The following is a 12,136-nucleotide window of genomic DNA, read 5'->3' on the forward strand; positions in this document are numbered from 1 at the left end:
GGACTGGAGTAGCCTAAAAATATATTTCTTCCACAGGATAGTTAGTATAGGTGTTGGGAGGGGGGAGGGTACAGTTTTAGGTTTTGCCTGGAATTCCACTTGAAAATTCACCCAGACCTGGAATCCAAGACTTATTAAGCAGGTTTAGTTAGTGCTTAGCATATGCGCATTACAATGTATGTTTTTTCCCCAGTGAAAACCACATTCACAGTTAAGCCAACCATACAGTGACAAAAATTCTACCATTTCGATCCATCTATGGGCCGGCTGGTTGTACTAAAGTCATACAATTTTTTTTTGTAGCATGCTATTTATCCTTTCTTGCCATTGTTTTTCCAATGTCATGGAATTTGTCTTTTGAATAAATAAAAGATTTGTAAAAAAAAAAAAAAAAACATAAACGCTCATAGTCTAAGAGGCATGTCCTTGCCATCAGTCACAGACAGGCATTAGATTGACCCCAAAAGTTAAAGATAAAGCAACGTCATTTGGAAATCGTCAAGAAAGCTGTGAAAAAACATCACAATGAGCGGGGGTGTATTATGGACGGTCAGCTCTTGTGACAGCTGAATCTCCTTAGAGTATCATTCTTGCTGACACAATGGGGCACTATTCCTCCAACTGACACTATCAAAAGGGTACAATTCTTTCCATTGACATCAGGGCTCAAGTCCTGCAGGAACGTGTGGGAACGGAGTTCCTGCACTTTTTTCACAGCAGGAACGCAGTTCCCTTTGCAGGACGAGAGCAGCCGAGCCGCCCGAGCCAATCCTTCACTAAATGGCGATGCCCAGCTCGAGTCACTGTCAGGGGCAGGCGAACCTTAGTAATCCTTTGTTACTGGCCGCTTCCTGTATATGGATTAATCTGGTGGTGTGCGGGTATTCCGTTACTTCCTCGATGAGCGTATCATTTTTTTTTTTTGGTGGGGGAGGGGATCTTGGGTGGGAGTTCCCACACTTTTTCCCCCAGGACTTGACCCCTGATTGACATCAACGATGGGGCACTAGTCTTTCTGGAGACAAGCCCCCAATCCCCCCCCCCTCGAAATCATCTATGGATAATGTATGGGGAGTGTAAAATCCAAATCTTTTTAACCACTTCCCGACCGGGCCTATAGCAGAATGACGGCTGGGCAGTGGTTTCAGTTATCAGTTATCCTGACTGGGCGTCATATGACGGAGGCTCTTTACCACGTGATCAGACGTGTCCAATCACAACTGATCACAGTGTAAACAGAAAGAGCCATTTATCTCCTTTTTCTCGCTTGTGTCTGATAGACACGCGTAGAGGAGAGCCAATCGGTGGTTCTCCTGACAGGGGGGGTCTGCGCTGATTGTTTATCAGTGCAGCAGCCGCGGATGCCCACACTGGACCACCAGGAATGCCACCAGGACCACCACGGCCCCCACCACACATGGATGACCAGGCCACCAGGGATGCCACACAGTGCCCTAAAAGATGCCAATCACTGCCCACAAATGGTGCCAGTCAGTGGCCACTGTGAATGCCTGCCAGATGTCTCCTTATCAGTGATGCCCAGCAGTGCCACCCATCAGTGTCCATCAGTGCCACCCATCAGTGTCCATCAGTGCCCACCTATCAGTGCCCATCCGTGCCACCTATCAGTACCACCCATAAGTACCCATCAGTGCAGCCTTTCAGTACCCATCAGTGCTGCCTATGAGTACCCATCAGTACCTTCTATCAGTGCCCATCAGTGCTGCATACCAGTGCCGCCTATCAGTGCCCATTATCAGTGTTCATCAGTGCCACCTCATCAGTGCCCATCAGTGCTTCCTTATCAGTGTCCGTCAGTGCAGCCTCATCAGTGCCCATCAGTGAAGGAAAAAACTTACTTATTTACAAAATGTTATAACAGAAACAAAGAAAAAAAGACATTTTCAGACTTTTTTATTTGTTGCGCAAAAAATAAAAACCCCAGCAGGTATCAAATACCACCAAAAGAAATCTCTATTTGTGGGAACAAAATGATAAAAAAAAATGTGGGTACTGTGTAGCTAAAAATTGGCCTGGGCAGGAAGGGGGTGGAAGTGCCTGGTATTGAAGTAGTTAAACTGTTTTCCTTTATTTGTTCAGATAGCAAAGCTGTAAAAAAAAACTGTTCTGTGTAAGACCCCAGCTCACTGGATGTTCTCCAGAACATAAAACTTATCCAGGATATTTCCCATCAGAGTTGGAGCGAAGTCTCGAATTAAAACCAATGGCTTAATTCCCCAGTATGGGTAGAATAGCTCTGGCCGTCTCAAGACTGCCGCTTTCACCACCTCTTCAGCACAGTCCTCTTTCGATGATGCTGTCATGGTTATTTTGTCACCCACTTTTTTTACAGCATTTTCTGAAAAAAAATTACATTATTGACATTTTTATTACTCTCTAATATTTAAAAGCAACAATGATGTAAGTGTTAAAGCTGAACTCCAGAATAAGCAAATATTATCTAAACACAAGTGGCCTATGTATTGTTACTTGGGTATTTTAAAGAACATACTCCAAAATTAGGGAAAAAAAGTGCCATGTACATTTTTTTGCCTGTGCTAGTAAAATGTTTTCTTATACTGCGTAGTCTGGAATATGCAAATGAGCTCCCCTTGCAAACCGCACAATACAATAGTTGGTAAATAAGTCATGGATTATCTCAATCTTTGTGATGCAGGAGCAATGAACTTTATGCAAATGCAATGGGTGGTTTGTGGTCCTAAAAACTGCTCAGCAGCAACTGTAGAGTCTTGCTGGACCCCCAGAGGCACGTGTTGAAGTTTGAAAGGATGGGAGCATCACACCAGCTTGTACCAGCTTGTACAGACTTTTTATTTTCTAACAGCCCTTGGATTATCGCAAGTCACAGGAAGGCGCAGAATATATAAAATGTGTGCATCCTTAGCATATTTGCTGAAAAGTCTTCTCAACTGGTGTTGAAGACTATAGCATTTTTATAGACACAACGTGCTGCCCGACAGTTACTGGGGGCCGGCCCATGGTTGAGTCTGAGCCATCTGGAAGGGTGCTCCTGGTGAGGATGGGTGCTGCGCTTGATCTTGGTCTTTTTGCCGAGTTCTAGTCTGGCCTTCTGGCTGGCTGGTGTAAGTGCTATCTCTGTCAGCGATCCGGTAGGAGGAGCTGGTAATGCCCTGTGTGGTGGAACGGGGTAGGACCATGCAAATCCGCCGGGTTGACGGAGGGTCTGGAGGGGCTATTATTGGTGGAGGCTGCTAACTGGAGCGGCAGTTCTCACCAAGAAAACCTTGAAGGGCTCTCTAGCTGGCAGGGGTGGAGGGCTGCACTGGCTGGTCGGGGGGGGGGGGTAGATTTGGAAGGAAAAGCCTATGGTGCATGTGCCCCTGGAGTGGCAGTCCAGGGGTATCTGAAGATCACTGTGTGTGAGGGACACATTGATTTAAGATACCACTGTCACTGCACCAGATACACGCTTTTTTTAGCACCTGCCTCCTGGGCCGGGCCTTTTGGCTAGGACCGGAGGAATTTTTTATTCCTGGCCGGAGGGCCTGGTCATTGCTGAACACAATGACCACTTCTTCACTCTCCTCTTCACTATCCCTTTCCCCCACTTTCTTTTATTTAAGCCTATGTTTGTCACGTTTTTGTCTTATTTTTGTTTGTGCACGTTTTGTTCACTGTGAGATTAGTAGGGTGCCGGTCCTCGGGCCAGCCCTGAACGTCTTGGGAGTGGGTGGACATGGCCTTCTGGCTTAGTCTGCCTGCTCTCATGGGGTCTCCCTTCGGGGGAGCCCCACCTAGTACTGGGAGGGTTCTGTTTCGGCAGTCCCTCCGAGGAAGTTGGGTCCGTGTCGGCTTCGGTTGCTCGGACCACAGTACCTCAGTCCCCGTCTGGAGCCTAACGCCCCGGGGGAACAGGGTTTGGGTCCCTCTTCACAGGAGGACCACTTGACGTTGCACCCGTCTGCACGTTTTTGTGAACACTCTTTATGTGTGTGCACATTTTTTCTGCACCGGGTGGAGTTTTTGGGTGTGTTCACACGCCATAGGCTTTTCAAAAAAACATTTTATAGACACAACACAACAAGAAGGTGTCAGTGTTTTATCCATTTAAAGACTCATTCACTACGGACTTATGGACTACATATTGGTGGTCTTATCACCATCTGATTAGGACTTTACAGTATATACAACCCCAGCTGGAGTGTGCCAATAACTTGTATTTGTTCTATATGCAGAGCACTATCTAGTTCAGGCACCGCTAAATGGCGGACCGCGGTCCGGTTTCGGCCCCAGTAGCCATTCTACCCGGACCGCAGCCTCGCCAAATAGTTTCCTGTGTGTCCCACACCTCTCCCCGCCGCTGGCTCACCTGCCTGCCTGCTGCTATGTTCACAGCATGGCAGGCGCCCTGTGCACGGATTGGTCTGTCCCTTCGGTTTTGGATTGCTGCAGTGTCTCCACCCTCCGCCTGTCTTACTTAAACAAAATGAGAAGCGCGGCTGCTCTGGACAAAGGGTGGGACTTTTTAAGTTAAGAAGCAAGTGATTGGTTGCTACCCAGCAATCAATCGCTCACCTTTAACTGGAAAAGTCCCGCCCATTGTCCAGAGCTGCACGTCTTGAGTGAAAAAGGTAGGGCTGTCTGGGGAGGGGGAAGTACCGTGCTGTTATGAGGACATAAATCTGCTATCTAGGGAGGTCTGTGATGGGGGGGGAGGCAGTCTGTGATGAGGGGGGGCAGTCTGTGTTGTGGGACCAGTCTGTTATGGGGGGGACCAGTCTGTGTTATGGGGATGGCCAGTCTGTGATATGGGGGGGACCAGTCTGTGATATGGGGGGCAGTCTGTGATATGAGGGGGGCCAGCCTGTGATGAGGGGGCCAGCCTGTGATGGGGAGCACCAGTCTGTGATGGGTGGGGGACCAGTCTGTGATGGTGGTTTGAGATGAGGGGCCTGTGACGTGCACAGGAGGCTGCGATGTGGAGGATATCATGTGGAGTCATAGCACCAATATGACACTCGGATCTCCGCTAGGAGAACATTTTTCTGACCGGAACCCCGTGAATTTTAATTCACTACCCCTGATCTAGTGGCTGCATGAACCATGCATGGACATTGGAAAGGTGGCAATGGATGCAAGTATTTAAACTTAGCAATCAATAAATATTTATTGTAATTTATACCAACTTGTTATAATATTGTCTGGATAAACATGCACCTTAAAGCGGAGCTCCACCCTAGTTTCCACATTAGCCCAATCATACTGCCGACAGTAAAAATGGTTAAAACTGAGGTTTTTAATTTTTACATCTGTACAGTACCTTTTGTTTCATGTTGTTTCCAGTCTGCACAACTGCGGGTATTCTTTGGGTATTGTGTCACTTCCCGTACCACACAGTGTGCTCTGGGAGCTTCTCTCATAGCTCCCAGTATTCATTACGGAGCTGTGATACCAAATATTGTGTGATTTCCGCTGTGAGCTTTGTGTGAGCTTTTACACAGAAGCTGATGCCGCTGCTCCCTGTTACTAGTGCGTGGGATCGAGCGCCGCAACAAGGAAGTGGCTGCTTGTGGGCTTCTAATGCCCACATTTGAAAATGGGAACGGCGCAACGAGCGGAATATAAATGTAAATTGCAGACAGAATGGCACAGCAGAGGACGTGGGACACCAAACTAGTGAGTTTATATAATGAATGCTATTAACCATTAAACTACACCAAAAGAAAAAAATTGTATAGGCATGGGGGATCCGCTTTTAAAATATGACATGAAGACTTATTGAAATTATTAAAAGAATGACTATAGTAACCCAAAAGACAACTCTCTCACCTGTGTCAATGTATCCAAGAACAGCCACAGTGACAGAAACATTATTCTTGCTTAGTGTAAATTCTCTGCGGAGGGAACTGTAAAAACCTTCCAAGGCAAATTTGGCTGCACAGTAGTTTGTGGTAAATGGACTTCCAATTCGTCCTGTGCAGAGTGAAAAGAGTTGTACATCAAGTCCTAAACTCAGACTAAAACTACCTAATGTATCATATTTATTTCAACAATGAATCCTTTTCTACAAGTTATCACATACTTATATAAATATATTTTCCCAAGCTTCATGGTAACACACAGACTAAACTGAGAAGAATAATGAAAAAACTTCTGTAAGGCCATGCCGAGGTCTGAACTCAGGACTGTTCTAAGATTTTTCCCTATTTTCCAAGCTGTAGGATCTGCCCTCCAGATACCTCTAACTTCACCCAACCAGGGCCGTCTTAATAGCATTATGAGCCCCTGGGCAAAGTAATGCTCTCTGGCCCCTACAATGGAGACCATGCGGGTAAACAGAAATCACGTAGGTAGGAGGTAGGGGATATCTAGGGTTTAGAGGGGTCAGAGTTCTGGGGGGATATCTGGGATGTAGAGGGGCAGCCCAGGCTACCCCAATTTTGGGCAGCCCGGGCTCAAGGACCAGCTGCTTTGAGGAAAGGGCAGGGGCCCCCCATGCAGCTGGGGCCCCTGGGCATTAAGACAGCCCTGAACCCAACCTAAACCCAAACCTAGAACTCCCTATCCCCTTAAGCCAGCTGCTTATTTTGAGTAAAACCCTCTTCTGTGCTAAAAGCACCTGTACATTAAGCCCTTATAGACTTGACTAAGGCTATACTTAAATATATTTACTAAAGTCAAATAGGCTGTTCATTTTTCAATGGAATTTTCACTTTGCTGGTGTATTTGACTCAGAACCTAGTGAATGTGGAAATTTTATTTGTTTTTTAACCTGCTTAAGGACCCGCCGCACGCAGATATACGTCTGCAGAATGGCACGGCTGGGCACAAGGGAGTACATGTACGTCCCCTTTTAGAGCCCAGCTGTGGGTCGCGGCGTGCTCGTGACCCGGTCCAAAGCTCCGTGACTCTCCCCGCAGGAACCGCAGACCTGATCGGTGCCGGTGTCCAGCGATCGGGTCACAGAGAGGAAGAACGGGGAGAGGTTAGTATAAACAAACCTCTCCCTGTGCTTCCTAGTGAGACTGACTCTGATTGTCTGTTCCCTGTCATAGGAAATGACGATCAGTGATGTCACACGCTAAGTCACGCCCCCACACAGTAAGAAACACAAATCAGGGCACTGCAAAATTAAATGTAAATATAAATTGTAATAGTGAGAGTCCATGCCACTCTAAAAAGGGAGCAAAAACGGACACAGAGTCTGCATGTCAGTGGACTGCACACTACACTACATAGCAAAACCCGGAGGAAGCTGCCAAAACAGTTTTCTCTGTTTCAAAGCTAAGTTCGAATTGGGCTGTGTAGTTTGGAGATCCTGCAGAGACTTGGGTGGGATGGGATTTCCAACCCTGTGTCCAGGTATTATGAATAGCCAGCAGGTTGTGTGCCCAGGTGCACACAACCAATATAATGAGAGACTGGTGAAAGCAGAGTGGAGAGGAAGGTGGAGTGTGTGCAGCTGGCTGCTGGTGTCTCTGTGTTGGGACAGACGCTGTGTGCGGACAGACGCTGTATGCGTTGAAGGGCTTCGGAGCTGTGTGCATCCAGGACCGTGGGTCTGGAGGAGCTGCTGGTTTGAGGGACCAGTACCTGTGGCAGCAGTGCCATTAAAGAGTAGCCAGGTGGGCTGGTATTTTCAGTTGTCTCTGAATAACGTTTAAACCCCTGCGTGGGATTCCTGTGTGGACTTTTGTTTTATTTTTCCTCATTTAATAAACGTGGGCTACCAGGCCCTTAACGTTATATGCCTGTTTGGTGTTGACTCACTGCACGAAAATGCATCTACCACAAGAGTTAAACACCCCAATATCACAAAATATATAAATATATATATATGTGTGTGTGATAAAGTCCAAAATATGTGAAAACTAATTCTGAAAAAAGTGCCAAATAAGAACAAAATTCCAGAGATCTTCACCAGGTGATGTTTAAAACTCCAAACTCAAAGTGATCCGTCCACCAGTAAGAATGGCTACTCTCACCTCCAAGTATGGACTCCTGTCTTACCAGGTAGTTTAAACAAGCAGATTTCACAATGTGGAAATGCCAGAAGATTTGATATAGATCAGATTCCTCATACATCGGTAACATATGGACCATGAATGATAAAGAAAACACATCTAAGGGCCAGATCCTCAAAAGGGATACGCCGGTGTAACTGCTGTTACGCCATCGTATCCCTGCTTCTAACTATGGAACTGATCCACAGAATCAGTTTTCCATAGATAGGCAGAAGATCCGACATGTGTAAGGGACTTACACTGCCGGATCTTAGGATGCAATACCGCATCCGCCGCTGGGGGCATTTCGTGTCGAAATGCCGCCTCGGGTATGCAAATTAGCACTTACGGAGATCCACAAAGCTTTTACGCTTCGTTTTTTCTCCGTAAGTTTTAGTTTGCAAACGCAAAATTAGGGCTGCTTTTACAAAGTGTAAACTGTTTACACCTTGTAAAAACAGACCTTTCTGTCCAGCGACGCGATTTTTTTTTTGTTTTGAAATTTTTTTTTTTCGCCGTATCTTTTTCCCCGACGCAACTTTATTGACCCGTCGCAGTCCACAAAGCTCGGCGTAACGTAATTTTGCGCTATGCACGTCGGAGAAATGACGTCACGAGCATGCGCAGTACGGCCGGCGCGGGAGCGCGCCTAATTTAAATGGGAATCGCCCCCATGAAAAGAGGAACGCCTTGCGCCGGCGGAATTTAAGTTACACAGCCAAAAATTTCTAGGTAAGTGCTTTGTGGATCGGGCACTTAGGTAGAAATTTTAAGGCAGTGTAACTTAAATGGGAAAAATTAAGTTACGCCGGCTCTTTGTGGATTACCCCCTAAGTGCTCTCTAATAAGCTCAAAACGTTGGAAAGACAAACATATGTTTGTATGCATATATACACTACTGCCATTTGTTTCTCGGTTAAATGTGAGTGGCCTGATATATGCTTTTTAAATAAAAGTTTTTTCGGAATTTGTTTTCACATATTTTGGACTTTATCACACATATATATATTTATATTTACATTTAATTTTGCACTGCACTATTTTCTTCTATATTTTGCACATTTTTGGATTTTGTGATTATCCTGTCAGTGTTCAGCTTGCATTATTGGGGTGAGGGTCATGTACCAGGTGTGATCAGAACTGAGTGGCTAGCAACAGAGGAACACCAAACACATATAAGTGAAAATATAATGATTTATTTAGGTAAGTGAATAATATAACTACAACCACCTCCAATATGACACAGTGCAACAAACCAACCAACAGACAGAGACCCAATGTCTCCCTCTGCTGTATCTGAGCCATCGAGGAGCAAGAGAGTGCTGAATCGAGATTGGGGGGGGGGGGGGGGCGTTGTATGCAGAAGTAGGGAAAAAAAACTTCAGCCATTACAACCACTTTCAGCTTAAGGCCCTTTTCACACTACTGCAACTTCAAATGTGCGCGATTTTACCGCAATTTCGCCGCAATTTCATGGAATGCCTGTGTAACTGGCATTAAAAACAGACCAAAGTAGAGCAGGGACGACTTGAAATCGTACTAATAAGAATGGCTGTCTTTGGAAATCAAGGGAAACGACTTGTCATGCTACTTTGCCATTACAAATCGCGGGACAAGTCGTATAAGTGTGAAAGGGGCCTTAAAGTATATCTTTTGGATATAGTAGGGAAGGAACCCCTGTTTTTTTTTTTTAACTGATTACCATTTTGATGTATTCTAGATGTTCTTTTGAGGGTCAATTGATGCTGTTTATTTATTCTGCATTCTGTACTTTACATACTTCTTGGGCCAGATTCACGTAGGAGAGCGTATCTTTATGCGGGCGTAGCGTATCCTATTTACGCTATGCCTCCGCAACTTAGACAGGCAAGTGCAGTATTCACAAAGAAATTGCTCCGTAAGTTGAGGCGGCGTAGCGTAAATGGGCCGGCGTAAGCCCGCGTAATTCAAATTTGGAAGAGGTGGGCATGTTGCATTCAAATGAGCCGTGACCCCACCACGTAAATGACGCGCCTAACGAACGGCGCATGCGAGAGCATGCTCAGTATCACGTCAAATTTACGCCCTAAGATATGCCAGGCCCAAAGCCTGTGACGTGAACGTAACCTACGCACAGCCCCATTCACGTACGACTTACGTAAACGACGTAAAAAGATGCGCTTGCCGACGTCCATACTCCATATAGCAGGGGTAACTTTACGCCGGACGTAAGCCTAACGTAAACGGCATAGCGGGCGCAAGTACGTTCGTGAATTGGCGCATCTACCTAATTTACATATTCGACGTGTAAATCTACGGAAGCGCCCCTTGCGGCCAGCGTAACTATGGACCCAATATACGACGGCGTAGGAGACTTACGCCACTCGTATAGTGGCTAAATCTATGCGTAACTGATTCTAAGAATCAGGCACATAGATACGACGGCTCGCATTCGGAAGTCCTTTGAGAATCTGGCCCCTAATCTGTAAATCTGTTTCCAATTTTCTCATTCAAAACATATTTTACCAAAAGCAAAGCTTGACATCAATTCAAGAACCTTACCACTCATTGAAGACATAATGACAATGCTGCCTTGAGATTTTTGCAGCGCTTTCAATGCTGTGGATGTCAACTGGATGTAACTGAGATAGTTGACAGTGATGGAACTCAGCACATCCTTCATGTCACCTTGAAAATATCCAAATGACCCAGATCCTCCCACGTGATTTAAAACTAAATAATCCACGCCACCTACATAAAAACAAAAAGCAGAATAAGATCACTGCAGCAATGCGAACTTTGAAGGGAAAATATTGTGTATTCTCAAATAGTTTAAATTTGGAGGCACAGTATTATTTAAACATTGAACTGAAAAAAATGTTTTGCTGTGACATTCCTATTTTTACTAACTGCCATATTTTGAATATTACGTCCCCTTCTAATTTGTGCAGTTGCTCCCTCTAGTGTTAATATGTATGTCAAGCGCCTTGTTTTTAAAGTGTAATATACTTACAAGGAAACATAAACCTGTCGAAGATCTTGATAAAAAAAAAGAAAGAAAGAAAAAAAGCAATACAGGCAGTCCCTGGGTTACAAACAAGATAGCTTCTGTAGGTTTGTTCTTAAAGTGGAGTTCCACCCAAAAATTAAACTTCCGCGTTAGGTACTGGTGACCCCCTAACGTGCCACATTTGGCATGTAATTTTTGGGGGCGGGAGCAGGTACCCAGTTTTGACAGGTACCCAGGTCCCACTTCCTCCCCTGGTGTCGCGGCGCTTGAAGGATGTTCACCTCTTTCCCGCTCCCTCCCCGCAATCTTCTGGGACACATCACAAGTCCCAGAAGATTGCCTGGCCATTCACAACGCGCAGAGCTGTGAAGCCACATCCGGGCACCCACAGTTACAATGCCAGCGCGGTGGAGAGGAGCAAGGCTTTGTGCGCCCACATCGCTGGGCCGTTTTTGTAGCTGCTGACTTTTAAATGGGCGGAACTTCGCTTTAAGTTGAATTTGTATGTAAGTTAGAGCAGGTACATTTTTTTAAGTGCCTTTTTGTCCCTGTGACAATTGGATTTAGAAAAATTTGGGTTGTTGAAGAAACAAGGATTGGTGATAAAGCTTCAGTGGAGACACCCTTTTCCTATAATTACTCTTATGCCTCGTACACACGACTGTTTTCCTCGGCAAAAATCAATAAAGAAAACTGCTGGCAGAGCTTTTTTGCCGAGAAAAACGGTCCTGTGTATGTTTTTCATGCTCTGTTTTTTCTCGTCGGGAGTCTCAATTTCCCCATCGTGTTTCTCGTCGGGCTGGTTTACGACGAGAAACACGTTCGTGTGTATGCTTAGAAACCCGCGCATGCTCAGAATAAAGTATGAGACGGGAGCGCACCTTCGGTAAAAGTAGCGTTCGTAATGGAAATAGCACATTCGTCACGCTGTAACAGACTGAAAAGTGCGAATCGTCTCTCAAACTTTTACTTAACACGCCAGTGGAATCGAACTTCCCCTTTATAGTGCCGTCGTACGTGTTGTACGTCACTGCGTTTGAGAACGACGAGATTTTGTCTCGACAGTGTGTATGCAAGGAAAGCTTGACAAGATTCAAGCTTGATAAGAACCTCGTCGAGGAAAACTTTTTTTTGTCTCTCTCTGTTTGTAAGTATGCGTCGT

The 12,136-nt window shown here is 45.5% G+C and overlaps 1 protein-coding gene across 2 annotated transcripts in view; it reads right to left on the reverse strand.

Moving 5' to 3' along the window:
* Positions 1-2,002: 2,002 nt before the first annotated feature.
* LOC120937278 (hydroxysteroid 11-beta-dehydrogenase 1-like protein A) overlaps positions 2,003-12,136 on the reverse strand; it is a 40,109-nt gene continuing 29,975 nt past the window's right edge. The window contains exons 4-6 of one of the 2 annotated variants that reach the window (XM_040350349.1): positions 10,527-10,715; positions 5,812-5,955; positions 2,003-2,359 (exon numbers count right to left, since the gene is read on the reverse strand). In XM_040350349.1, the coding sequence (XP_040206283.1) occupies positions 2,145-2,359; positions 5,812-5,955; positions 10,527-10,715 (548 nt within the window). In that variant the 3' untranslated portion in view covers positions 2,003-2,144. The remainder of the gene's footprint in view (positions 2,360-5,811; positions 5,956-10,526; positions 10,716-12,136) is intronic. The other variant, XM_040350357.1, reaches the window with a different exon arrangement.

The sequence above is a fragment of the Rana temporaria genome, chromosome 1 (assembly GCF_905171775.1).
Source record: "Rana temporaria chromosome 1, aRanTem1.1, whole genome shotgun sequence".
Taxonomy (NCBI): Eukaryota; Metazoa; Chordata; class Amphibia; order Anura; family Ranidae; genus Rana; species Rana temporaria.